At 39.6% G+C, this 24,050-nt stretch overlaps 5 protein-coding genes and 2 long non-coding RNA genes across 22 annotated transcripts; 3 read left to right on the top strand and 4 right to left on the bottom strand.

The window, feature by feature from the left end:
* The first annotated feature begins 151 nt into the window (after nucleotides 1–151).
* On the top strand, nucleotides 152–7,839 carry LOC124341173 (guanine nucleotide-binding protein G(q) subunit alpha). Of its 7 annotated transcripts, none has more exons than XR_006918199.1 (9): nucleotides 152–1,614; nucleotides 3,208–3,392; nucleotides 3,455–3,609; nucleotides 4,139–4,267; nucleotides 4,445–4,536; nucleotides 4,607–4,798; nucleotides 4,916–5,023; nucleotides 5,513–5,653; nucleotides 5,819–7,839. XR_006918199.1 is itself a non-coding variant. In XM_046794150.1 (8 exons), the coding sequence occupies exons 1-8, from the start codon at nucleotides 1,497–1,499 to the stop codon at nucleotides 5,899–5,901; spliced, it is 1,062 nt and encodes a 353-aa protein (XP_046650106.1). In that variant the 5' UTR covers nucleotides 156–1,496; the 3' UTR covers nucleotides 5,902–7,839. The 7 variants fall into 7 exon arrangements, 4 of the variants coding, with proteins under 4 accessions (XP_046650106.1, XP_046650105.1, XP_046650104.1 ...); XR_006918198.1 differs by lacking the exon at nucleotides 4,139–4,267 and adding an exon at nucleotides 3,863–3,991 and having other exon boundaries at nucleotides 156–1,614; XR_006918197.1 differs by lacking the exons at nucleotides 152–1,614; nucleotides 4,139–4,267 and adding exons at nucleotides 2,588–3,022; nucleotides 3,863–3,991.
* Nucleotides 7,840–8,320: 481 nt separating this feature from the next.
* On the top strand, nucleotides 8,321–10,203 carry LOC124341469. Of its 5 annotated transcripts, none has more exons than XR_006918278.1 (6): nucleotides 8,321–8,488; nucleotides 8,550–8,670; nucleotides 8,731–8,741; nucleotides 8,848–8,955; nucleotides 9,288–9,539; nucleotides 9,945–10,203. It is a non-coding gene; the product is annotated as an uncharacterized LOC124341469 (long non-coding RNA). The 5 variants fall into 5 exon arrangements; XR_006918277.1 differs by having other exon boundaries at nucleotides 8,731–8,794; XR_006918276.1 differs by having other exon boundaries at nucleotides 8,321–8,481; nucleotides 8,731–8,955.
* A 1,308-nt stretch (nucleotides 10,204–11,511) lies between these two features.
* LOC124341581 lies at nucleotides 11,512–12,047 on the bottom strand. The gene is made up of 2 exons (XR_006918497.1): nucleotides 11,836–12,047; nucleotides 11,512–11,771 (listed from the first exon to the last, which is right to left on the bottom strand). It is a non-coding gene; the product is annotated as an uncharacterized LOC124341581 (long non-coding RNA).
* Nucleotides 12,048–12,709: 662 nt separating this feature from the next.
* Nucleotides 12,710–14,336, bottom strand: LOC124341228 (ubiquitin thioesterase OTU1-like). The gene is made up of 6 exons (XM_046794237.1): nucleotides 14,167–14,336; nucleotides 13,676–14,078; nucleotides 13,493–13,623; nucleotides 13,247–13,432; nucleotides 13,120–13,188; nucleotides 12,710–13,053 (listed from the first exon to the last, which is right to left on the bottom strand). Exons 2-6 carry the CDS (start codon nucleotides 14,064–14,066, stop codon nucleotides 12,898–12,900), a joined length of 933 nt encoding a protein of 310 aa, XP_046650193.1. The 5' UTR covers nucleotides 14,067–14,078; nucleotides 14,167–14,336; the 3' UTR covers nucleotides 12,710–12,897.
* A 167-nt stretch (nucleotides 14,337–14,503) lies between these two features.
* On the top strand, nucleotides 14,504–15,510 carry LOC124341389 (transmembrane protein 50A-like). Its single transcript, XM_046794485.1, has 3 exons — nucleotides 14,504–14,728; nucleotides 14,859–14,971; nucleotides 15,039–15,510. Exons 1-3 carry the CDS (start codon nucleotides 14,645–14,647, stop codon nucleotides 15,310–15,312), a joined length of 471 nt encoding a protein of 156 aa, XP_046650441.1. The 5' UTR covers nucleotides 14,504–14,644; the 3' UTR covers nucleotides 15,313–15,510.
* LOC124341016 (EH domain-containing protein 3-like) lies at nucleotides 15,425–18,644 on the bottom strand. Its single transcript, XM_046793898.1, has 9 exons — nucleotides 18,428–18,644; nucleotides 18,222–18,337; nucleotides 17,754–17,947; nucleotides 17,270–17,676; nucleotides 17,063–17,208; nucleotides 16,828–16,936; nucleotides 16,601–16,765; nucleotides 16,187–16,523; nucleotides 15,425–16,095 (listed from the first exon to the last, which is right to left on the bottom strand). The coding sequence occupies exons 2-9, from the start codon at nucleotides 18,278–18,280 to the stop codon at nucleotides 15,887–15,889; spliced, it is 1,626 nt and encodes a 541-aa protein (XP_046649854.1). The 5' UTR covers nucleotides 18,281–18,337; nucleotides 18,428–18,644; the 3' UTR covers nucleotides 15,425–15,886.
* Nucleotides 18,645–19,183: 539 nt separating this feature from the next.
* Nucleotides 19,184–24,025, bottom strand: LOC124341136 (guanine nucleotide-binding protein G(q) subunit alpha-like). 6 transcript variants are annotated; one of them, XM_046794089.1, is made up of 12 exons: nucleotides 23,852–24,025; nucleotides 23,615–23,664; nucleotides 22,958–23,551; nucleotides 22,708–22,892; nucleotides 22,485–22,639; nucleotides 22,184–22,312; nucleotides 22,021–22,112; nucleotides 21,775–21,966; nucleotides 21,589–21,696; nucleotides 21,429–21,495; nucleotides 20,787–20,867; nucleotides 20,595–20,726 (listed from the first exon to the last, which is right to left on the bottom strand). In XM_046794089.1, the coding sequence occupies exons 3-11, from the start codon at nucleotides 23,130–23,132 to the stop codon at nucleotides 20,855–20,857; spliced, it is 1,116 nt and encodes a 371-aa protein (XP_046650045.1). In that variant the 5' UTR covers nucleotides 23,133–23,551; nucleotides 23,615–23,664; nucleotides 23,852–24,025; the 3' UTR covers nucleotides 20,595–20,726; nucleotides 20,787–20,854. The 6 variants fall into 6 exon arrangements, with proteins under 6 accessions (XP_046650041.1, XP_046650042.1, XP_046650043.1 ...); XM_046794088.1 differs by lacking the exons at nucleotides 20,595–20,726; nucleotides 20,787–20,867 and having other exon boundaries at nucleotides 21,229–21,495; XM_046794085.1 differs by lacking the exons at nucleotides 21,589–21,696; nucleotides 21,775–21,966; nucleotides 22,021–22,112; ... (4 more) ...; nucleotides 23,615–23,664; nucleotides 23,852–24,025 and adding exons at nucleotides 19,184–19,546; nucleotides 19,629–19,757 and having other exon boundaries at nucleotides 19,835–20,726; nucleotides 21,429–21,479.
* Nucleotides 24,026–24,050: the final 25 nt, after the last annotated feature.

The raw sequence follows: 24,050 nt of genomic DNA, 5'->3' as shown, positions 1-24,050 counted from the left end.
TGTCCGCTAGGTGTCGATGGCGTTTCCATAAAGGGTGGGGTAGGTAAAGCTTGGGGTGTGGGGGGGATATTGACAGGGATTTGGTCGACGGTGGCGCCTTTTGGCGGCCGCGCTGTGAAACTGGTTGGCTGTGGCGAGAGCCGAAACCGATGTCCTGTCGAACTGCCGAGCCCGAGCACTGTAGCGACGGAGGAGAACGTGAGAGCCGAGACCGACTCCGCCTGACATCTTGTTTCGATCGTCAGATCCTATTATTTCCCCCCTTCGAGTCCGAGTGTGTGTGCTGTTAGTGTTGGCTTTTTCCTACTCTGTGAGCTCTCTCTAGTCTCTCACCCCGACATCAGTCTGTGTAAGGATTCTTTCTACAGCTCGGTTATCTCTTTGCCTTTCACGTAAACTTAATTTGGCCAACGCGGCCGCCGCCCCGTCGTGTGTGTGGATGTGTGTATATGCGTGTGTGTCTCGTAGACTCTATCGCCTTTTGCCAAATCCCCACCCCCATTGCTCACACACACTAGGCACTACCACCACCCTGTTGTATGTGTGTTTGAAAGAGTAAAGAGCCCAGTGAAATGAGAGCCTGACTTATGCTCTATATAACGGCGCCAAGAATGCGGAAAGTGACACATTGTGCTGTGCTGCTGGCGGGGCCTCATCATCAGGCGTCGCCGTTGTCCAATAACCAAATCGTTGCTGTTGCCTCCGTTTGAAAACAACTCGCCAGAGAAAATCTACTTCATTTTCATCGTCCAACGTATTCAGCCTCTCAGCCAATCGAGCCAAAACGTTGGTCATCTTATTAAAAAGAAGAATATATTTCATCGTGACTGTGTCTGTGCTTCACACACACACACACACACACGCAAGTCGCCGAAAAAGCGACTGTGTGTGTCGACTCTTGTCTATAGACCGACTCTCCCTCCCTATCCCCATCTCTCCCCTCCCCATTCCCCCCACCCCCCCTACACACACAAGACTAGACGACAGGGGCCATTCAGTTTTGACACGTCCGTCCCACACCCTCTCGCGTCGTCGTGTGTTTTTTTTATTATTATTTTCGGACACTAGATAAATCGAGAGGAAGAAAAGGTATTTTCTGACTTGGAACAAGCCGACACAATTCCAAAGTGTCCATGTGAAAGTGTTTTGTGCGTGAAAGGAGGAAAAATCGAGCGCCATTTGCACTCTCTCACGCCGGAAGAGAAAAACACGTCTGAATTCGATTTGAGAGCCGATTTTTTCGACAAGTCGACCGTTTTTTTGATTGTGTCACACACGGAAAACGCCCTTGTTGGATCATCACCTGGTTTTTATACTCTGCTTCTGCTCCCAAGTTGACAACCACCACAAACGGGGAGGTGCAGCTGTGATCTTCACAGTTTTCGGTGGAAACATTTCTCTCTAGAACAAAATCAGGCTGTCATTTCTCAGCCTGTTGCCGTTGCTGAACTCTTTTCCAGTATTAGCCAATCGCCAAGTGGGGAATACACAGCACGATGGCCTGCTGCCTGTCTGAAGAAGCCAAAGAACAACGACGGATAAACCAAGAAATTGAAAAGCAGCTCCGAAGAGACAAACAGAATGCCAGAAAAGAACTCAAACTGCTCTTGCTTGGTAATTATTATGTAACATTCATCGCTTTACTTTCATGTCTCATTATTCTCTGCAGCTCTCTCATTGATCTCTCGGTGGAACAGGTTTTTGCACCTGTAGTTCTCAGGCTTTCTTGTCCTTGTTGCCTAGCTCGTCTTATCTCCTTCATCTTCATATTTTTTTATCTCTTAAATAGATAATGAAGGTTTGAAATGCATGTGTACAGTCACCAACTGAAATCAGTTTCTTTCCCAATCAAATAAGCCAAGCCAAGTTTGCCCCACTGAGCCGATGGATGTCATCAAATGGCCCAAGCTGTTGCCAGTTACAACTGGTGGAAAGTCAGGATGAACATCATGCAATTGTTTACATTGTCAGGAATATTTTTAGAACGTTGTTGCTCTGGCCTGCGATTGCTCGAACCCTTTTCGCCAACCCATCCTCACCGCTGATATACGTACTATAAAGGGAGGGTCGCCTCATTCGTTTCTTGCCAAAAAAACCAACTTTTTTGTTGTTGTTTTTTTTTTTCTTTCCTGGGAATTTATTTATTATCAGCATTTGTTGGAATTGTCCTAGCAATGGTGTGTAGCCGGCCGTCTAGGTTCTCTCTTTTTTTTTCCTCTCTCTCCTTTCAACACTGCGGCCCGTTTATCTTATCCGAATTTTTCTAAGCTTTAGCGGAGTATATAGTAGAGCGTTCGTCCGTGCACTGTGTGTGTGTGTGTGCAAGCTGTGTCCGGTTTGTTGGGGAAAAACGCACCGCCAAACACACATAGACACACATGAACGAGCGGTTCGAGACACGATAATTTTTTCTTTTCCCCCCCTGTGTGTGTTGAGAACGTGAGAATGAAGAGAGAGAGAGAAAAAGAACCTCGAGGCGCTTCGGGACTGTAAATGCGGATTGTGAACCGATGGTTTCGGGCTGAAGACAAGAAGAGAAAGAGAACAACAACCTTGCAGGGCGTTGTTGCTGGAAGAATTTTCTTCTTCAGTCATCGCCAAGATGGCGTCTGCTGAGGTGAACTCTTTCAGGTTGTTGTATGATTACGTTGGAAAAATCAACTTGTGATGGACATTCCGGTAGATTTCACAGTTGCAGACTCTCCCCCATTTATCGAGTGGTTGCATTCCTTTTGGTAACTCTCATCTCAACGTGGAAAAGTGCGTTGAAATCACCTGAGCCGAAGAGGCAGAGCAGCACCTGACCCAATCATACACACTTAAAGGGCAGGGGAAATGCCCAGCTTGACAACATTCAATTGTGTTGGTCGCTCTCTAGTGGATCAGCTCTCATGCTGCTTCCAGCGACGAGATATGGATGGCAATCCCAGACAGCCTTCACTCGTACCGCCTTTACTAGCCATACCCGCGTTGAAACCGAAAAAGTCGCGTATTAGAATGGACGTTGTGATGCTTTTACAGGGCAAGAAGAAATTTTGTTTTTCTTTTTCGTTTTTAATTCACCCCATCCTTCATCCAGCGTGACGGAATTGTATTACAGTTTGTTTCCCCCATCGGCGTTACATGTGCATAATCTGATTCAATATTTTAATTATCACTTTTTTTGTTGTTTTATTTTCTTTCTCTTGGGTAATTGGGTGGCTCCAGGTACGGGAGAGTCGGGAAAATCGACCTTCATCAAGCAGATGCGCATCATTCACGGTGCCGGTTATTCTGACGAGGACAAACGGGGTTTTATCAAACTCGTCTATCAAAACATATTCATGGCTATGCAGAGCATGATACGAGCCATGGACATGCTTCACATCTCTTACGGAGACTCGCCTAATATAGTAAAACCCAATTATTCATTGAGTCATTCAAATTGTACTAACATTCATTTGACATTTCACAGGAAAAAGCGGAACTAGTCCGGTCCGTCGACTACGAAACGGTCACAACTTTTGAAAGTCCTTATGTCGAAGCCATACGAGACTTGTGGAGGGATGCCGGCATTCAAGAGTGTTATGACCGGAGGCGTGAATATCAACTCACAGATTCTGCTAAATAGTAAGACTATCGTCGTCATCTCCTTTTCTCCATCAAATCAAATGAAACTTTTGATTCAAACCAATCATTGTCAATTCAACAAAAGAGTCTGCATAGCAACCATTTCTGCTTGTAGTTTATATGTAGTCTATTATTATTATTATTAGTTTGTCTATTGATCATTTGAAGAGCGTAGTTCTGACATTTTCCCGTTGCGGAACTATTTTTTGTGTCTTCTTTTTTCTCCCCTCTTGCGCTTTGACCCGATGCACAGCTATTTAGAAGCGCTAGACCGTATTGCCGCTCCGGATTATTTACCCACGCAACAAGATATTTTGCGCGTTCGTGTCCCCACGACGGGCATCATCGAATATCCATTTGACCTGCAGGAGATCCGCTTCAGGTACTATATCATGCAATCATTCATTTTCGCTTCAATAATAGCATTAATGAAACATCCCCTACCTCTCGTACAACTTTGGACTCTTTTGTGACATGGGTGGTTTCTCTTTGTGGACTTCCTATATAATATGAATCATATTTTGTAAAGCTATTTGGACGAATACGAACGGATTGTTCTTCCCAGTTATCTGCCAACTGAACAAGATATTCTTCGCGCTCGTATTGCCACTACGGGAATCATTGAATACCCGTTCGACTTGGATTCGATTCTTTTTCGGTCAGGATCAAACGGCAGTAGATTGTGATCTTAATTGTGCAGGGCTTATTTAAATCCACTTTTTGATGGTATATTTCTGCTAGTGATTCAGTAAAAATGACCCCCGATTCAGGCTGACTGCTTTGTAGATTAATCCATGTCGAATAATATTTAATAATAATTGGTTTGTTGTTACAGAATGGTAGACGTGGGCGGACAGCGATCCGAGCGACGGAAATGGATTCACTGTTTTGAAAACGTCACTTCCATCATCTTCCTCGTTGCTCTAAGTAAATATATGTCCGATTTACTTCAATCAATTATGTTTAAAATTTACTGACGTTTAACTTGTTCCAACAGGCGAGTACGATCAGATTCTTTTCGAATCAGACAACGAGAATCGAATGGAAGAATCCAAGGCTTTATTCCGTACTATCATCACGTATCCATGGTTCCAGCACTCGTCAGTCATCCTCTTTTTGAACAAAAAAGATCTTCTAGAAGAGAAGATTATTTACTCCCACATAGTCGACTACTTCCCCGAATATGATGGTATGTTAAACTCACCCTAAATGCTAATCATAATTTCTTTACAGTCATCTCCCATAATTTAACACCAACTCAAAATTCGATATCATTGTAACCTCGTCGATTAATGTCCACGTAAAGGACCCAAAAAAGATCATGTCGCTGCTCGCGAATACATTTTGAAAATGTACATGGCAATGAATCCAGATCCTGATCGAAGTTGCTATTCGCACTTCACTGTTGCCACAGGTTTCAACTTTTCAACAAAAGGCCTTTGAGCTTGCAGCAACAGTTAGAAAAGCGTTGATTAGTTCTAACAGCAGTATTTTTCGGCGAAAGTATTTGCTAGTTGAAACAAAGTATTTTCATCCATACCTCAGTGTATTTTAATAGATTCCGTATGTGCTAGTGCAGTAGTTCTTATTGCTAATACCCTTTTCCCGTGAATGTTGCTAACGCAGGACCACAGCGGGATGCCATAGCAGCTCGGGAGTTTATTTTACGGATGTTTGTCGACCTGAATCCCGATTCGGATAAAATCATCTACTCCCATTTTACGTGTGCTACAGGTAGTATTTTTTTCTTATCGTTTTATTTTTCTAATCAATCAAAATTGGCGTAATTATAGTCGCAGCTTTTTTCGGGGTTGTTTTGATAACGAATCGCTTTAATTCGGCCAGCAAGTAGGATTGTCTATCTGATGACAGTTGAGACTAATGGAGTTTTCCTTCTCGACAGATACCGAGAATATTAAGCTTGTGTTTTGTGCAGTCAAAGACACAATCATGCAGACTGCATTGAAAGAATACAATTTGGCTTAGAAGGAAGTCGAAATGGATAGAAACAATCTGGAATTAGGATAGGAAAAGAATTGTTCAGGTATTTGAGGACACAGAGGGATTAGTTTTTTGCTGCTTTTCAAGTAGTTGGCTATGCAAGGGGGGGGGACTGGAAATCAGGACTTAGTTAAAGATATTGGCGTAGGTATTCCGATGATTGTAATGACTGTTTGACTAATCTTTGCCTTTGAATCATTCTTGACAGATACGGAGAATATTCGTTTTGTATTTGCCGCCGTTAAGGATACTATTCTGCAACTCAACTTGCGGGAGTACAATTTGGTGTGAATTTCTTCAATCCCTTTCCTGTTTTTCACGATAAAACGCAAAAAAGTTTAATTGAGTATCCGCTCTTGCTCTCCCTCCGCCTCGATTTCTCCACCCCTCCACCACCCCACCCTTCGTCAAGGAAATCTTTGAAAGGGAGAAAACAAAACAAATACGAGAAGAAGGGGGCGGGATGTGAACGAGCAAGAAAAAAAAAGAAAAGAAACAAGCAAAAGCATTTTGCATCTGGTTCCAAGGTTTTTATTTTGGGTTCGGATGGCGTTTTAAAAAAAAATTATTTTCGATTTCCTTCAATTTTTCTCTTGATTGACCCATTAGTTGGAAGCCACAGAGATGGGTGAAGATTAAAAAAAAAAAAAAAAAAAAAAAAAACAAGTTTTAAGTAGTGGTGTGGTGTATGCCGTTAGAATCTGAACATGCTGCGCTCTCTCTTTGCTCTCTCTTTGCCACTTTTTTTGAGGGGGGAGAGGGAGGCTGATATTCGTCGTGACCTGCAGCATTTAATTGACAGGTCAAGTTGTGAATCGTTCGCAGAGCTCAGTGACCAAATGGTGTTACCTCTTCCTTTCCCTTACACACAACCGCGTCCTTCCCTTCGCCCATTTCCGCTCTGTGTACATAATGAATTTTAACAGGAGACAACAGAAAAAGACTCGTCGATCATTTGTTTCTTCCTCCCTCTCTTTCTCTCTCTTTTGTGCCCCTCCAAGAAAAAACCAAAACTTCGATCCGAAAGAAGAGGAAATTAGATACAAACATATGTAGAAGATAAATGCTTGTGTTTTTATCCCGTTTTGACTCGGAAGATTTTTTTTTTCTTTTTTTTTAAATTTTAATCCAAGGGCAAAAACAAACACGCTGTATTCGATATGAACTTGTGTGTGTGCGTGTGTCAAGTGACTGCTGCTGCTGGGCGAAACTAATGTATGGACAGGTTTTGTAAGTAGGTGCGCAGATTATTGAAGCAGAAGACGGGGGAAGAAACATGGCCTAGCTAGAAATCGTACTAATATTAGTTCATATTATAGTTTTGTCTCCGTGTTCAATTCAGCGCGGGAAACAAATTTGAAAAAAACGACGACACCTTTTTTTTTCTCCTGCACCACCCTCCCTGTCCCTCCCAATCTTCCTCCACTTCTTCTCCTGCTCCTCCCGATTTCGGCTCTAGTCTCGCCCCCCAGTTGTTCATTATTGGGGACATGACATAAGAAAAGGAAAAAAAAACACAAAAAAAAATCATGAAAAAAAAAAAAATATTATTAAATCTTCTGCGGACCCATGAAATCTATACGTTATTCTTCATTTCTTTTGACTGTACTTAAAAGAAAAAAAAACGAAGTCATCGGCCATTTTAGTCGCAAATTGATTGTTTTCGCTCCTCCATCATGTGTATGTGCAATTTTTACAGATTTTTTTTTAATTCTCCCTATTCCCTCCTCCCATTCCTCCCTTCCATTCTTCCTATTTCTCACTCGCTCTATATACTGTGACCCGCCTACTACCCACCCAAAACCCCCCCATCTCCCCAATTTTGATTCTTAGTTTATATCAATGAATACGTTTGTTTATATTTTGCGCGCGGATGGGGCCAGGCCATCAGTTTCAAATTACTTTCTTGTTTGGGTTTCTTGTGACCCATTCAAAAAAGATGACATAGGGCTCGTAGTTTTTTTTCTTATCAGCAAAAAAAAAAAAAAGGAAAACACATTTTCATTCTCTTCCCGCCACTTGTGTGCTGTCTTGCTCGAAAAAAAGTTTAAAAAAAAGTAAAAAACATTGAATAATGGCGGTGTCTTGACTTTGATCCCGTTTGATTTCATTCGCTATCTCTAGCTCTCTCTTTTTTTAATTTCCATTGTAATTCTATTGTATTGTACTGTACCGTGTACTGTATTGATGATTTAATCCGACATTGGAAATGAAGAATGGTTGAAATGATTTTGTCTGTTTCACTTTATTTAGATTAAGTACCTAAATTACTTTATCTAGAGAAGTCATTTTACTACCTTGAAAATTTGTAAATGGTTTTAAATTAGGTCTATCCGCTGAATGAGAAAAAATACATTGTGACGTATCTTTTCCTGGACCCGAAATATTTCATGGACATGGCGGGACATGGCAGACAGTTCAACAGAGAAGTTCCGTCAAGTCCAGCAAATATCATGAATATCTGTCCCTGTTGATTTTGATCCATTTGAATTAGTGGCCAAAACGACATTTTCCGAGTATGTACAAGGCATGGCCTACTTTAATAACGGCCCATCAGCTCGCTATCTCCCTGTTGCCGAATGGTTTCATAGCCCTCTGGCTATGAAAAGTAGGGGATGAGAAGGGGTAGGGGCTGGGAACCATTCGGCAACAGGGAGATAGCGAGGTGATGGGCCGTTATTAAAGTAGGCCATGGCACAAGGCATGCCTTGGTGGAGTTCTACGGTCACCATAACGGCGGATTGTCCTCCCATCCGCCAGGTGGCGCGAGTGTCTTCGTGAGTAAGAAATATTTGCCATTTGTTTCCGAGACGCTGACTGAAAGTGTCTTCCAAGTTGATTGGTGTCGAGCTACATTTTTAGCTATTAGATGTAATTGGTAATGCTTGTTTGGATTTCTTAAATTTAATTAATCTTTGACGTCTCTGTCTGAACTTCAGGCAATCTGGCATATAATTTCACTTGGCCAAATGTGATGACGTGGGTCGAAACTGCTGTCCATTTTGTCGAAATGTCAGCCATTGTTAGCTGTACGTCTCATCTCGTGCAACTTCAAAGCTAGTAAAGTAATTTTGTTGATCAATCTCCCTGCAATAATGCAATAGGTTTTACTTTTATTAGTTGATTTTCAGGTCGGAAATGCTTTCCTTTGCTCAACTGTTGCAGAAATTTAGAACACGACAAAGTCTGAGCTTCATGGTTGTAGCTTGTAGTATCATTAATGTGGTTTTGTTGCAGCCAGCTGGTGATAGGTGTGATTGAGTCATGGTTGAGTTGCAGCTTCTGCATGCAGTTTATCGAGCTGGTGCTATCCTAAGTGTAACTGCAGGAAAACTTCTTGAATTGGTAATTTGATTGATATTATTGGTTGTAACTTGGGAAATCTTGTGTTTTTTTTGTGTTTTTTTCTTTCAACTGATAGTTGATCACTACAGATTTAGTTAATGACTAGAGAGACCCCTTTGCTTCTCTGTTGCAATTATGAGTTAAGACCATTATGGAAATGTGGATTACATTTGTTATTTTCAAGTTGGAAAACTTGACAACTACAAATTCCTTTGTAAGATTTATCAAGGTAATTCTGAGAGATTGTATAGTTTAACTTCATACTTTTGTTGTTTTGTTATGTCACATGAGATTCTGTTCCTTGTTAGTAACTTGTTTTTGTTTTTCAATAGCCAGGTGAAGTCTGCGCTTCTTTGTTGCAGTCTAATTTGTGCTTGGATTCGTTGCAGTCATCCAGTGAAAGGTGTGATTAAATTGAGCTGTTGCATGCAGTCTTTGGTGCTGATGTTGTCCTGGAGTGTGGGAGATACCCATGCTTCAAGTCTTCTGGGAGCAGCCATATCTGAGTTGACGCTGGATCATGCTGCATTGTGGTTGCTGAAATGTTGGACATTAGTAGAACTGCAAGATGACTCCTTGAAATGGTAATTTGATAAAAATTTTAAGTTCTAACTTGGGAAGTATCATGCTTGGACTACTATAATTGCTTACATTGTTCAATTTTATTATTTGGGGATTTCATCATTTCAATAGATCTTTCCTTTGATCATATTTAAATTGAGTTATGGATTGTTTAAGGGGAATTGGTTAACAAGATAGGCACATGCTGTAGAAGAATGTTTTTGTTTCACTGCAGAGCAAGACAAATTTCAAATGAATTTGTATTGAAATCTTTAATGAGTAATCTAGTTTCATGTAAATTTTTGTTTAAACTATAGTTATCAGATAGTGTTGCCATAGAGTATTTGGGTGAACTCCATTTGAAGTGATTTTTTTAAGTTTTATACAAAATTTCCATTGATCAAACATTAATCTCATTTTGGTCATAGGTTTATGTTTACGTAGCAGTGATGTTGCTGTCAAATATGGCATGTTGTTGCAGCCTATACTGGTGAAAGATTTTTTGGATCGAGTTATGCTGTTGCTGTTCCTTGGTGCCGGACTGCTAGTGTTATGCACAAAAGTTACATCCAGTTTTAATTGTTATTTGTGTCTGCAGTTAACCGTTTATATGTTGAAAAAGGAACAGAAAAGTTCCTTGGTGTTGAATCGCTGGTGTTGTGCTTCATAAGTTACATCCAGTATTTTGTTTATATGTTGAGAATGAAAAAAAAAATAGTAATACGGGGAACTATAACTTTTACGTTGAACAAATAATAAACGTGCCTTCGCGATTGGGAAATCAGCGAGGAGGAGATTTGGGGGGGGGGGGGTGAGCAACTGATTTTCATTATCTAGATGAAGTTGTGATTTGTTTTAATAATGTAAAAATAAAATCCTTTGTCTATCACATCCATATACCTACCTACATAACCACATCTATTCCTCAAACCTCACAATTCATTTCCCCACAAATACCTGTAATATGGAAATGTTATTGTTATGTAAATAACAAATCATTATGTTATGTTAAATAATAAAAATCATTTATGTAACTCATTTTTTATTTAGAACACTTACAAAATAAAGAATTCATTAAACACAGCGTCCGGTTCGAGACAATTTTTTTGAGCGAGGCTTTTTAGCAAGCAATCCTCCACCCAATTTGACAAAAAGTGATAGTTTGTTTTCACGGAAATATCGACTGACGGTTAAAAAATTTCTAGTTCAACAATCTCATGTAGAAATTTGCGTCTAGTCTACTGGTGCAAATTGCGATTCCTTAAGCTTGATTATTTAGGAGATGTGTTAAAAAAATTGTAAGTAGCCAATAAATTGAACTTATTCGCTTTTTCAGAATATTTTGAAGATAGATCACAAAAAAATCTAAAAACAACAAAGTGATCTAAAACCAAAATATTCAGAAAAAGTGGACTAGTTCAATTGTTTAGCTACCCACAATTGCTTTTAACACATCACCTAAATTAATCAAGCTTACAGAATCAAGATTTGCACCAGTAGACTAGATGCAAATTTCTACATGAGATTGTTGAATTAGAAATTTTGTAACCGTCTGACGATATTTCCGTGAAAACAAACTATCACTTTTTGTCAAATTGGGTGGCGGATTGCTTGCTAAAACTCGCACATGCAGTGTCGGCGTAGATCCAGGGAGATTACCTGGAAATGGAAGAAGAGAGAAGAGTGCGAGGCAAGTTTTACTGGGGAGCGATTAGTCATAATAGGCTTCCGGGTTAGACTCATGACCCTTTAAAAGTTTTCGTCGGATCATGCGCCTTCCAAGTCCCCGTTCGACCAGAGCCCTCCCCTCCTCCTGGTTTCACAGCGGGTGAGTGACCACCGGCGGGCGTTGGTTAGTGGTTAGTTAGGGAAACGGGGCCACAGAAAAGAAGGGAGCCCAGAAATGCACTTACAATTTAATCTAACTACACAATTTATCAGTCTTGGATTACAGCATTCTCTCGTCGGTTTTCAGTTTCACCAATGGAGTCCATGATCAGTAGCGAAGGATTACCCTGTAAGCAGAATGAACATTTAATTGGATGACAATCATTTTCAATAAGATTGTAGCGACAAAAATCAATACCTCAATTAAGAGGGCTCGTTTAAGAAAGTAAAAAGGGAGATTCACAGGTAGCAGCCAACGGGTTTTCAAACAAGGGACCTTGTTCACTGTGTAGTCATTGCCCTTTTTCTTCAAATGACATAACTTCTCATAGTCTGGTATGCTAATTTGGAAACATGTAGTTTAGACCCTAAATATATAAAAAAGAAAGTCATCTTTTTTATAATTTGTTGTCAATGTGCTTGACATCTCACCTTGTTTATAATTTGTTATCAATGTGCTTGACATCTATGATCTAAAAGATTAATTAAACAGTTATTAGTATACACTCCAAATCGTCTCTTAAACATAGATAAACTTGAGTGCAAATTGATACTTTTAACACTCACAAGACTTGAACAGCACACTTTAATTAGAGCTCTTCAGCCTAGACTGACACATTGAGAACACTTCAGGATGACATCAGCGCTACCACAGACTAAGAGGGTAAAGACTACGATCAGGGATAGGGCTAAGAGGAATGCTTGAAGCGATGCTCGTCCTATGCCGTATGGTGGCGCGTCGAGCACACAAATCTAGAGCCATTATTTTTCCTCTTTCCCTACTGATTTGAGTCTTCACACACCGTAAGTTTATAATTAAACCATTAACATTTCAATAATGATGTTTTGTGTAAATATAGCTTAGATATCCCCCATGTTGTGGGAATTTTTTTAAATTTCTATGTGATGTCTAGATACAATCTAAAAATTCATTTATTAAACCCCCTTTTGCCCATTTTCAAGCCCAGGAAACAGCGTTTCAAGATTTTCTGAAATGGGCCTGAAAATCGTGAAACGCTGTTTTCTGGGCCTGAAAATGGGCAAAAAGGGGGTTTAATAAAGGAATTTATAGATTGTATCTAGACATCACATAGAAATTTAAAAAAATTCCCACAACTGGGAAAACCTGTACAGAATCCCTACGGGAAATTGGAGTTCTATTGTCGTGTAGTGGAGTTCTACTGTCGGGCACTGGAGTTCTATTGTCGGGTATTTTTAATAATATTGAAAAAAGGACCTCTTATGTCTTTGGAGTTCTACTGTCGCATACAAAGAAATTTTTTAAAATAATTAAATTTTATTTGCCTTCAGAGGGGAAAAAACCGTTTACTTCTCGTTAATTTAGTCAAGCACAAACAAGTAAATTAGTGAGAATAACTATAATTCAAATACATTAAGCTGTTGCACGATTCAAATCTAAACGCAAATCTTCAGCGAAATCTTTTAGTCACATTTGTAACGATGTAGCACACCTGAGATCTTTAACATCTGTCGTTAACTTGAAGCCGTAACCTCACCAAAGTTAGCATGACCCGTCTCTTTTGCATGTTGCTGCGCTTGAATCTGACCCGTCAAAAAGCAATTGCACACCATACACTTGAGCGTAAAGTGGTTGACATCGGTGAACTGGTGGCTCGCTCTAGCCTCGGCCTGTAATATAGTAATATAAAAAATTAAGGTATAAATTAAAGCATAAAATAAGTGGTTTTTAATTACCGCCAATTCTTCGGCTTGTTGCAATACCGCAGAATCTGATGTTGGAAACAACGTTTTGTTTTGGCTCCCCTAAAGTAAACAATAATATGAAATTAAACAAACTTTGTTCATATAAATATACACTTACGTCGAAAGGTTCTAGATAGAGAGGATCGTAATGGATGCCGTCATAAATCAAAAGTATCCTCTGTCCATAATTTTGATCTTCACCGAATTTGTTGATGATTGAGTGTTGAGTATTAACAACATCAATTTCCAATCCAAAATAAGAGGATAAAATAGCTAATTCAATGGCCCCTCCCCAAGAATCATCCTATTTCAAGCACACATAACTACAATTTAACTTCAACTGAAAACATAATAAACAACAAACCTGAAGAATCCATTTCTGGTATTCTTTGTTGGGTTTTCCCAGCAAAGCTTCATTGTATGTTTCTGTTTGACTTATAACTGTTGACCCAACCAGTTCTCTCATAAATGAGCTGGATTTGGGATCAGGCTTGCCTAAATTAAAACATCAATTATTTTGCAATTAAAGCTAAAATTACTTCTCTACCTGAAAGACAAAAACCAATGCTTGTAAATAGGCATGAATTATCAGAAGGAACAACTTTTCTTAGTAGTATGCCTGCTGGGGCAATTTTTCCAAGTTCTGTACTGTCTTCATGGGAAACTGGTAAAGATTGCACAGGTTGTGTTTCTATTAATTCTTCTACAAGAATGGTGTCTCTTTCTTGCAGACCACATTCACTAAGGGAAACACTTTTGTCTGAAATATCCACAGCAATCGGTGGGAAACCCCTCAAGATTTTAACCAAGTGCACTGGTATCTGGGTTGATTTTGACAATTCATCCAGTAATTGCTCCACTCTACTGGTTAATGACAGGGTTGAAATGACAGATTGGCCACCTTTGTGTTTTACGCGTAGTTGCATCTTAGACGCCATTACTTCAAAATCCTGTAACCACAGACGATAAATAGATTAGGATTACACTTGTCATCCATTTACTAAGTTTTTGGGTCAGTAAATTCATCGGCTTGCTTACCTTGCAGCAAATATTTCAAAGTGCAAATTTTAAAAAACTTCGTAAACAAAACAAAAAAATAGAATTTCTCTACATCGTCCACTTTCCAACACTTTGAGTTTGACGTCTTTGAAGTCTGCGTCTGATCTCTGATGAGCCAGATGAGGTCTGGGCGCAACGTCGCTGGAAAGATTTTATCCTCTTAACTTTTAAGGAAATCCATTTTTTTTTTTACGGTAAATTTTAAAAAACTTCAATTCTTGGTTCTTTCAAATCAATTATGATTACTTTATACTACATTGATGAAGAATTTAACTTAAAATCAAATCGGCATTGCTGTTTTAGAAGCGGTAGAAGTCTAGCAGACGACATCCTGTATCAAAAGATAATAAACCATAAACGGATTTCTCAATTCGCTGTGTCATAATCTTTGCAAGTCAATAAATATAATTTAAGTTTTTCAACTTCGTTTGAAGACCGATATTTTGTGTTGAAAAAGATGCCTTTTCTCGAGAATTTAATGGAACGGGTCAACCTGCAGGAAAAGCGTAACACCTACGCTTCCGTCTCAGCGGGAATATTAGTAAGTATAAATATAGACAATGACGTGATTGTTTTGTATATAAATGTAATGTTGTATTTTATATCAGATTATCCTTAAACTACTTGTTCAATTTAATTGAAATAATTTACCATTTCAATTATTTTTATAGTTTGCATCAGGCTGGTGGATGATTTTTGATGTAGCTGCACGATACCCCGCCATGGAAGTTTTTCACCATGCCTATCATGTTTGTGGTGTTGTAGGCACTATTTCAATGATAATGTAAGATACATAAATTGTAAAATTCATATCATTTAATAATAATGAGGACAATGCTTTGATTTTCAAGGATCAATATGGTGAGCAATGGTGCAATTAGAGGAGACAGTTACTCTGAAGATGGATGTCTAGGTTCACGCGGTGCTCGCGGTTGGTTTTTCCTGGGTCTCGTTCTTGGTTTCACTGCCCTCATTGCATCATGTTGGATTTTATTTCAAGCTTACGTCATTCCCGCAAATGTCCCACAATGGCCTGGAGTTGGACTCTTCATGCAAAATCTTTTCATATTTTTATCCTCTCTGATGTTCCGATTTGGCAGATCAGAGGAGCTTTGGTCTTCGTAAAATGCATCAGATATCGTCCCATTTCACAGCGAAAGCTGATGAACAAACATTTGATGTGCATTCATGACGTTAATATTGAAGCACCATGATAATAACCTTTTTTCGTTTTCACTCACATTTTCTTCTGTTCATTTTCATTCGCATTATAACCAATTGGTGTGATACTCTCAATACAGAAAAGCGTACGCTAAACAAGAATTTTCTCGGCTATTTAAGGGTAAAATAATCAATGTAAAGCAAAGAGTTTAAGAGAAGAATCAAATTAAAATGGAGAAGGCACCAGCGGATACCTAAATTATCTATCGTACTGGAGTTATTTTTGAATCAGACACTTCTTTGGCGTACACACAAGCTCACACAAACAGAACGAAATGGGATAGAAATAAATTTTCAACAGTTTTGAACACCAAATAATCTTATCATAGACATACTCCATGTGCCGAGGAAAACAAATTCGTCTAAGAATCTCATCCAAGTTCTCAACTGACTGGTCAGTTGACAGATGAGAGGCGCCCCAAAAGTACGATTTCTAATGGATTGTTAGGATGCTTCATTTATTCGGTCCTCATTCGGTTTAAAAGCGCCCCCTTTTCGATGGTGGTACCAAGTGCACAGGCAATTCGGCTGGGATGTCGTGACCGTCTAGTTTGATGTTGATTAGGTGCATTGCCAAAGCGAATTCATCCGAGTCCAACATGCCGTCCTTATCAACGTCGGCAAGTTTCCACACTTTACCCAAGACTGAGTTTGGTAACTTCGATTTTACCATTTCTGACTTGGCAGCTGCATAAGATATAAAAATAAAAAGATTTAGAAATAATATTCGTCAAATACACGATATGGGAAGTTTGACCGGATAAGTTTCAAAATTTACCTGCTCCGGTGACTTTTCCATCAATCGGGTTGAGACTGTCAAAGATGTTGTCTGCTTTGTAGCGATCTTTTCCAACAATCCATTCAGGTTCACCAGCTCCAGCATCGATGCCTTCGCCTTTCAAGTAGCCGAATGGGCTGGCCTTTTCACTAACGCCATCGAATGCTCCACCTTTAATACCAGAACCGTTCGGTTCGGCAGCTGCTCTTATTACAGATTCCTGTGGTATGACTGACATTAAACGGGCTATATCTTCGGCTAACATTCTATCAACTGCCTCGAGCAATCGGGGCTTTAATGGCGGAAACTTGGTGAAGTCGTGATGCACTAACTGCTCCTATGTTTCACAAATAACAAGATGCAATCAATATTTCAATTGTCTGTTGATTCCTTTCAAGTGTCCCTTAAACAAACCTGCATTTTTTTAATGTCAGGAAAATCACCAGGGGATATTTGATATTCTCGTTGTATCTGATCGTAGATTTGGCCCAAGTTTTTGATGAGCTCTTTTTTCTTGGCGTCTTTGCCAAACATGGTTGGAAAATCCTTTCGCAGAGCAGCGATTATGTATGCATGAACCTGTGGAATACATAAAAAGGGATATAACAGAGCTATTTGTAGAGTATTCAGCGACAAATTACCTTAGCTAGACGAGCCCGCTTGATTAAATCATTCAGTTTTCGTAAAGCAGCATTTCTTGGGAGTGATTGCAGGTCTGAAAACAAATCCTGCTCTTCAGCTTCGAATAACCTGAAGATGGGTTCAAAAGTGAAAATAAATTCGGGCGTTTAATCTAAAATTATTTTCGTGTTTAATTCATGTACTTGTATTGACGAAAAATTAACTTAAAAAAAAAACGAATGGAAAAAATGTTACCTTCTGTTCATATCATAACGTAGGGGTTGATCCCAAAAGGATCCTATGTATACACGAGCCACTTCGGGAGTGTTGAGCACTTTACCGAGTGACCACATTAGTGCGCCGTACACCCTCATCAACTGCTGGTGATCGATCATATCAGCCTGAAAGAATACATAAGATCAGACAAACTGCATACTGTTTGATAAATTGGATGTGACTCACTTTATTTAAGATAATGCGAATTTTATCGTCGTGGCCTCGCAAGGCTTCAATGGAACGTCTAAACTCATCAGAAATGTCCAACTTGTGCGCATCGAAAAGAAGAATGATTCTGTCCACTCGCTCAGCGAACCACTCCAGCACACCGGTAAATTCGTAGCCTCTGTCCGTCCTCTGTTTTTCGCCCGAAAGGATACCAGGTGAATCAACGATACTGATGCCCTTTAGGACAGGGGAATCGACTGTAGAACATTGGAATCGGTTAAGAAAGGCATTGCCGAATTTGGATAGAGGCCTAAATTGTTTCTTTGGATCGACCACAAGGGCGTTTCCGGGTATGACGCCTTCAGTATCTCCGTGCATGACAGCTATGAACCTGTCCGTGGTAGGCTCGGGACCGATTCGAATTCCTACGTGACAAAGGGTATTTAATTATAACGTAACAAACAGCTGGTTTTCGAAATAAAATAACTTTTAAAAAAATTACCAGGAAAATCTTTTTCCAGTAAGTATCGAATGAAAGTGGTTTTGCCAGTTGAGTATTGCCCTACCAATAGGATCATTGGCCTGGCATCAAAATCAGGATCACTCAGTTCTGGTGAGTGGAAATCATGGAAGAAGTATTGCTGTTCCAAAGGCAGAATCTTGCTTTTGTAAATTTTCTTTAAACCTTCAACCACACTACACAATGTAAAAACACAAAATGATGGTTAACAAGTGTTGAAGGTCACAAATAGTGATGTCATCTTTTGGAATTTATGACCTATTTGTGCGAATATCCATATTAACATTCAATTACAAAACAATTCTAGCATGAACTACAGTAGGTAACTAAAATTGAAAACACCACACTACGGTGAATGGTTCACAACCAAAATAGTTCAACACTTGAAATATTTTGTTTAGTTCTGGAAAAATAATTTGCTTTCCCACTAGTTGATCGTATAATGCATACCTATCATAGATTTCAGGCTGTTTGTTGCGAGCCTCATCTTTGCCCAGCCAACTGAACATTTTCAGAGTTTTCTGTTTCTCCCTTTTTCTGAAGAATTGAGGTTAAAGGCCGAATTTCTATAACGAAAGTAAGCGATTTCTGGTTAATTTTAAAAATAGTTTGTTGAGCTGAAATTTAAAATGAGAACAAGTCAACGAGAAACTTACGTCTGTCTGGCGGGACCGATCTCTGAACAGAACACACACACCCCTTTCGAAAGCTCTTGTGTGTTGGGAAACCACCACAGCACTTCACTACGTCAGCTCCGTATTTGAGAGGAAGGGATAGCTGGAACGTCCGGAGAGCTGATTTCAAGCGTGAATGCTGGATAGTCGTGACGGGAAAACGAAAAAAAAAAGTGACGTGACGAGAAACAGCAGTCCCCAATCTTAGTAAGGAAAGGCCCTACTTACTTCAGTACAGGAATTCAGCGACCGCCGCCAGAGTGCTCTATGTGCGATCCAAAGTGGCTGCTTGTTAGCGACCTCGGCCTTATTTCATATGAGTCATTCACCCACTTTGAATTGCACCACAATATCGATTGGCAAATTACAATAAACGACGTTTCACCTTGCGTCATTACACTGCAATTTGCTTTTATATTCAAATAAATTTTTTACCAGTTTTTAGTCGAACATTTCAAATTATTAATCCGAAAAGTAAATGTATAAAATGTGGCACCAATATCGCATTGCAGCCGGAAATATTGCGCTACATGAGTTGTTCCTCATTAAAATTACAGCTTTTCCTGTCTCGGTGAATATTAACTGTAAATGTAGCGGTGAGACCGGACGAGAAAAAGAGCGTGATCCGATCATTACCATATTCCACCCTCTCTCATGTCTACAGCTATCTAGCTCAACCTCATAAAAAAAAAACCCTCGACTCATTTCTATCACATCGCAGTAAACTAGCTGATCCCGTATTTGATAACTCAAAATATTTTATTACAGCTTCCTTCCTGATGCATACGATCGCAGAGTATAACGTGAACACAGACGTTTAGAATTTCTAGACTGTACGCATGTCTAATCGAAATACATCATCGGATAATATTGAAAAAAAGAAAGCGAATTTTAATTAAATCTAAATGAGCAGCGCAAATTACGTTACTGGTGGAAGGAGGACATTACCAAGTTAAAATATTTCAGGGCAATCGACAAACGAGGCTGGCTCGAGGTTCTCGAAAGCTATTCCGTTGGAACACAGTCCGTTACGGACGGAGGGCAGTAACAGTCGATAGTCACGGATCAACCAAGCCAGACCACAATCGCAATTCATTAGATCTATTAAAATTTTAACAGAAAAAAAAAATCATTACCAAACTTGACCTAGTTCAACAAATTATTTAAAAAAATGTAAGTATACTGGATTCAAGATCGACGTAACCGTCAGCGAACGGTAAGTTCATTTGTTCCAGTAGTTGGAGGAAAACAGCAGATTCAAACCGAGTCAAATTGTTGTTAGATAAATTGACTATGGCCATGGAGAAATCCCCTGGACACAAAAGAAATGAAAGCAGGAATCAGAGTGAAGACCGTTAACAAATTACAACATTGGTGGTTGCATTATACCTTGAAAAGCGTTCGGTTCGATGGTGTTAATTGAAGCGGATGAAAGCGACAAAATGCTAACCGGAAATAGAAAAGTGAGTGAGCCAGTCTCGAGGACGGGAATGACGTTGTCGTCTAGATAAAGATTTTGCAATTCTGGGAATGAGGTAATTTGTTGGGTGGGTATTCTTGTCAATCGATTGCTGTTCAGTCTCAGTGTGGAGAGTCGAATGGTTGGAGTTGCGATGATCGAGTCCAGTAGCTTTGCGCCCATCGTGTCGTCCATTTGATTGCCGTTCAAAAAGAGAGCTTTCAAAATAGACGGAGTCAGATCGGGAAATTCTACTAAACCCGTACTGTCCATGACGTGTAACGTCGTGAGTGCGGGCAAAGTGGGCAGACTCCCAATGGCTTGAAGTTCAGTGGCGAGTCCGATTTCCAATATCGCAAGATTGTTAAATCCGACCAAGAACTGCAAGTCCAACTGTTGGCTCCAGTTGCAGTAGAATGTGAGAAAAGTGTCGGCGTAGTCGCGAGACGAGCGGAACGCGTTGTCATCCATGCGAAGCGGGACTCGAGGCACAATTTTACTGGGACAGTAGACACCGATGAGCTTTGCACGAGATCCTCCGAGAAGGTCGGCCGGAATCGTGACAGACTCCAGGGGAGTCCTCGTCCAAGTTAATCCGAATGTGTCCAAATCTCGAGCCGTCGTTCGGTTAAAAACGTCAATCACGTCTTGAACGGACACCTCAGAGCAAACAATTGTAAGGCCTTCCGAGGCCACAGAGCAACTACATGGAGAATAATCTTCTGGACAAGTTTCACGAACGACATTTCCATTGAAATTCGTCAAGTGCGCAGCGTTAACTGCTGATGGATTTGTGGCAACAACAAGTAGTCCTACCTGCACCTGTGACACATTTACGGAGGTGTTACAAATAAGTTTTACAATTTTGAATATTATACTTGCCAAAAATAGTAAGCTGAGAATTGGTTTGCCGTAAAGATATGTCATACTGCTTTGTTGTTGATGGTCGCCTAGCTATAGTCGCTAATAAGAAAGAAGGGCATAAAGAATATCAGTAAACTTGTTAGTTCTCTAGACAACAAAGTAATTTGATATCAGATTATATAAGAACATAAGTCCAAAGTCCGCGATTATCTCTGGAGATATTGGACCACAGTGGGCTAGATGGGGACTGCGATAAATCATGATAAAACATATAGATCCGTACTGAGCCAACTTCCTGTCTGACCTCAATTGACAATAGTAGAATTTAAAAATCTGATTATTTGATCAATTGCAATATGGCTTTGCTGAAATCGTTTTGATTATACCAGAGTTATTCAAAAGGAAACTTCATTTCGATCAAATATAAGGTTTGGATTAAGAAATTATTTTATTACACACTTACAGAAATAATTTGACTTTCAAACCACATATTTGGGGGTTTTCCTGGGCTGGTTATGGCTGATTAGATATTTTTTTTTAATAAAAAAAGGGTATTTCATGTTAGATATTTTAAACTTAATTACTTAATTAGTGTGGTGGAAAAGGAACGAAAATTTTTACAAATACATTTGACGAATCAGGAATTAGACTAAATTGTACTTGAGTAAAATATACTGTAGTATGGAATCCTTAACGGCGGCAAATACGAATCGAATATTCTCAGTGTCTGTCAAAATACAAGATAATGAATCACATATTAAAAATTAATACTCAATTCAATTCTTTTTCTCCTACGGCGAATAAGAAAATAAAACCACACCTGTAGCGCACGTAAAGTGGGAGTAGATGATTTTTTCATAATCAATTTTTATGTTGAGAAACATCTGCAAGATAAACTCCCGAGCTGCAATGGCATCACGTTTTGGTCCTGCCAATTTGCGTAATTAATTACAATTGAACCGGATGATTTATGCAAATAGGAAACGCAGTAGAAAAGTCAACGCACCCTCATATTCCGGGAAGTAGTCAACCAAATGAGAATGAACAATCTTCTCTTCTAGAAGATCTTTTTTGTTCAAAAACAGGATGACTGACGAGTGCTGGAACCACGTGTAGGTGACGATGGTGTGGAATAAATCTCTGGATTCTTTCATCCGGTTTTCTTTATCTGATTCGAAAAGATTTCGATCAAACTCACCTATAGAGAAAAAATTAGGCCCGAGGTCTAGTCGTATTATTTTCGTAATTTTACTTAGTGCTGCGAGGAAGATGATGGAAGTGACGTTTTCAAAACAGTGAATCCATTTCCGTCGCTCGGATCGCTGTCCGCCGACGTCCACAATTCTGTAAGGCCACACCCATAGAATGGTAATGTCTTTATTGAAGCGAAAATGATTGATTGCATGATATAGTACCTGAAGCGGATCTCCTGCAGGTCAAATGGATATTCGATGATGCCCGTCGTGGGGACACGAAGGCGCAAAATATCTTGTTCCGTAGGTAAATAATCCGGAGCGGCAATACGGTCTAGCGCTTCTAAATAGCTGTGCATCGGGTCAAAGCGCAAGGGGAGAAAAAGGTGCAAAGAATTAGTTCTGCAACTTCGCTCTTCTCCGGCATCAACAAATTATCTCGAAACAAATAACTATAAACTACAAGCAGAAATTGATACTTTTGTTTTGTGTTGCTGAAGAAAAGGAGATGATTATGTCTTACTATTTAGCAGAATCTGAGAGTTGGTATTCACGTCTCCGGTCATAACACTGTTGAATACCGGCATCCCGCCACAAATCCCATATGGCTTCGACATAAGGACTTTCAAAAGTTGTGACCATTCTGTAGTCAATTGACTCCACTAGTTCAGCATTTTTCTATTTGAAAAAAATCAAATATACTTTTTAGAATTATTACAATTATAATTCAAAGTTTGTAATGCCACTTTGTTAAGCGATTCTCCGTAAGGGATACGCATTTTTTCCTTAGCCTGAATCATGCTCTGCATAGCCACGAATATGTTTTGATAGACGATTTTGATAAAATCTCGTTTGTCCTCTTCAGAATAACCGGCACCGTGAATAATGCGCATCTGTTTTATGAAAGTCGATTTTCCTGAACCTCCGGTACCTTTTCATAACAGCAAAATCACGTAATTAATAATAGTACATGTAGATCGATACGAAATGGCTTACCTTGCAAAAGAATGATGACTTCCATCTTGATCCGCGACTTTTTGGGTTTCACATCGTTCGCAGGACATAATACCGGAATTGGCGGATGTTCTCCATCATCCGCATTCTGTAAGTGGAAGCAACACGAAAGTCGATCCAATAGACAACGAACAACCGGGCATGTTTTCAAGTCCATTTCTAATAATCAACAGGGTGATTTCGATGCACTTTTCTACGTCCATAAAGTTATGCCAGTAATACAATCACTTTTAAATACAAGCAACAAATTTCAGAATACAAACACACCGTTATTTGGCACTTTAAATACTTTTTGTACGGGCAACCTTGAAGTGTCTGCAACCTTAACAGTTGCCATTTCGTCGAAGACTGCGTCTTCCAGTTACTGGTCTTTTTGTTTCCTACGTGTAACAGTTCGGATTTGCGATCCGCAACTTTCAGATTCTTCTCCTTCAAATGCGCATACGGTTGCTGGGATGCCTCAGATGTTGCTCATCTCATCAGACCGCCGACTGAAGAACGCTCGAACTTCGGTATTCGGATAAGGTGCGGTTTGTAGTAAAACGTGCTGTCGGCGTCTGCGAGATATCCGAGAACCTTGAAAAAATAATAACAATAACACAATCGACCTTGAAAATCCAAAGTAACCTACGGTTCAACCTGCTCCGCCAAGTCAAATTCTAACTGCTGCTACGTTTCTAATATTAGTCCTGTAACGATATGAAATCACTTAAATTTAAAAAAAATTAAATATACTACTGGTTTCTTTTCTGTCGACCAAAATTATAATACAATCAAAGGATAGCAACATCGTAAAAAAACTGCGACGTGCGCAACATTTTAAAGAACAATAAAAACGTTTTCCAACTTGTAATGATTCAAACTGCATTCACTCACCTGGGTGTCCTCGCTGTCACAACTGCGTTCTTCTCGACGGAGAAAGTGTTTGACTTTGGCGGCTCTTTTTTTAAGGTTGTCGCTGCCTGAAGGCGATGAAGACTCAAGGAGGATAACACAACCACGCACCTAGATAAGAGAACAAATGGGAAATATAAAAGGAATAACGCGGAACAAGGAAATAAGGAATACTGCAGAA

Source organism: Daphnia pulicaria, chromosome 5 (genome assembly GCF_021234035.1).
Source record: "Daphnia pulicaria isolate SC F1-1A chromosome 5, SC_F0-13Bv2, whole genome shotgun sequence".
Taxonomy (NCBI): Eukaryota; Metazoa; Arthropoda; class Branchiopoda; order Diplostraca; family Daphniidae; genus Daphnia; species Daphnia pulicaria.
This window is presented reverse-complemented; position numbering and strand designations above follow the sequence as displayed.

Excerpts from the sequence above, each read along its gene's own strand:
- LOC124341173 (XM_046794148.1), top strand. The coding sequence starts at position 2,836 with ATGCCCAGCTTGACAACATTCAATTGTGTTGGTCGCTCTCTAGTGGAT. Across the intron at positions 4,268-4,444 it reads TTGGATTCGATTCTTTTTCG|AATGGTAGACGTGGGCGGAC; the intron begins GTCAGGATCAAA and ends TTGTTGTTACAG. Across the intron at positions 4,537-4,606 it reads CATCTTCCTCGTTGCTCTAA|GCGAGTACGATCAGATTCTT; the intron begins GTAAATATATGT and ends TTGTTCCAACAG.
- LOC124341228 (XM_046794237.1), bottom strand. The coding sequence starts at position 14,066 with ATGGCGTCTAAGATGCAACTACGCGTAAAACACAAAGGTGGCCAATCT. Across the intron at positions 13,624-13,675 it reads CATTGGTTTTTGTCTTTCAG|GCAAGCCTGATCCCAAATCC; the intron begins GTAGAGAAGTAA and ends GTTTTAATTTAG. Across the intron at positions 13,433-13,492 it reads ACCAGAAATGGATTCTTCAG|GATGATTCTTGGGGAGGGGC; the intron begins GTTTGTTGTTTA and ends TGCTTGAAATAG.
- LOC124341389 (XM_046794485.1), top strand. The coding sequence starts at position 14,645 with ATGCCTTTTCTCGAGAATTTAATGGAACGGGTCAACCTGCAGGAAAAG. Across the intron at positions 14,729-14,858 it reads CCGTCTCAGCGGGAATATTA|TTTGCATCAGGCTGGTGGAT; the intron begins GTAAGTATAAAT and ends TTATTTTTATAG. Across the intron at positions 14,972-15,038 it reads GGCACTATTTCAATGATAAT|GATCAATATGGTGAGCAATG; the intron begins GTAAGATACATA and ends TTGATTTTCAAG.
- LOC124341016 (XM_046793898.1), bottom strand. The coding sequence starts at position 18,280 with ATGTTCAGTTGGCTGGGCAAAGATGAGGCTCGCAACAAACAGCCTGAA. Across the intron at positions 17,948-18,221 it reads CAGCCTGAAATCTATGATAG|TGTGGTTGAAGGTTTAAAGA; the intron begins GTATGCATTATA and ends TACATTGTGTAG. Across the intron at positions 16,766-16,827 it reads AGCGGGCTCGTCTAGCTAAG|GTTCATGCATACATAATCGC; the intron begins GTAATTTGTCGC and ends TGTATTCCACAG.
- LOC124341136 (XM_046794085.1), bottom strand. The coding sequence starts at position 20,831 with ATGACATATCTTTACGGCAAACCAATTCTCAGCTTACTATTTTTG. Across the intron at positions 20,727-20,786 it reads TTCTCAGCTTACTATTTTTG|GTGCAGGTAGGACTACTTGT; the intron begins GCAAGTATAATA and ends AATGTGTCACAG. Across the intron at positions 19,547-19,628 it reads TTACGTCGATCTTGAATCCA|ATCTAATGAATTGCGATTGT; the intron begins GTATACTTACAT and ends AAATTTTAATAG.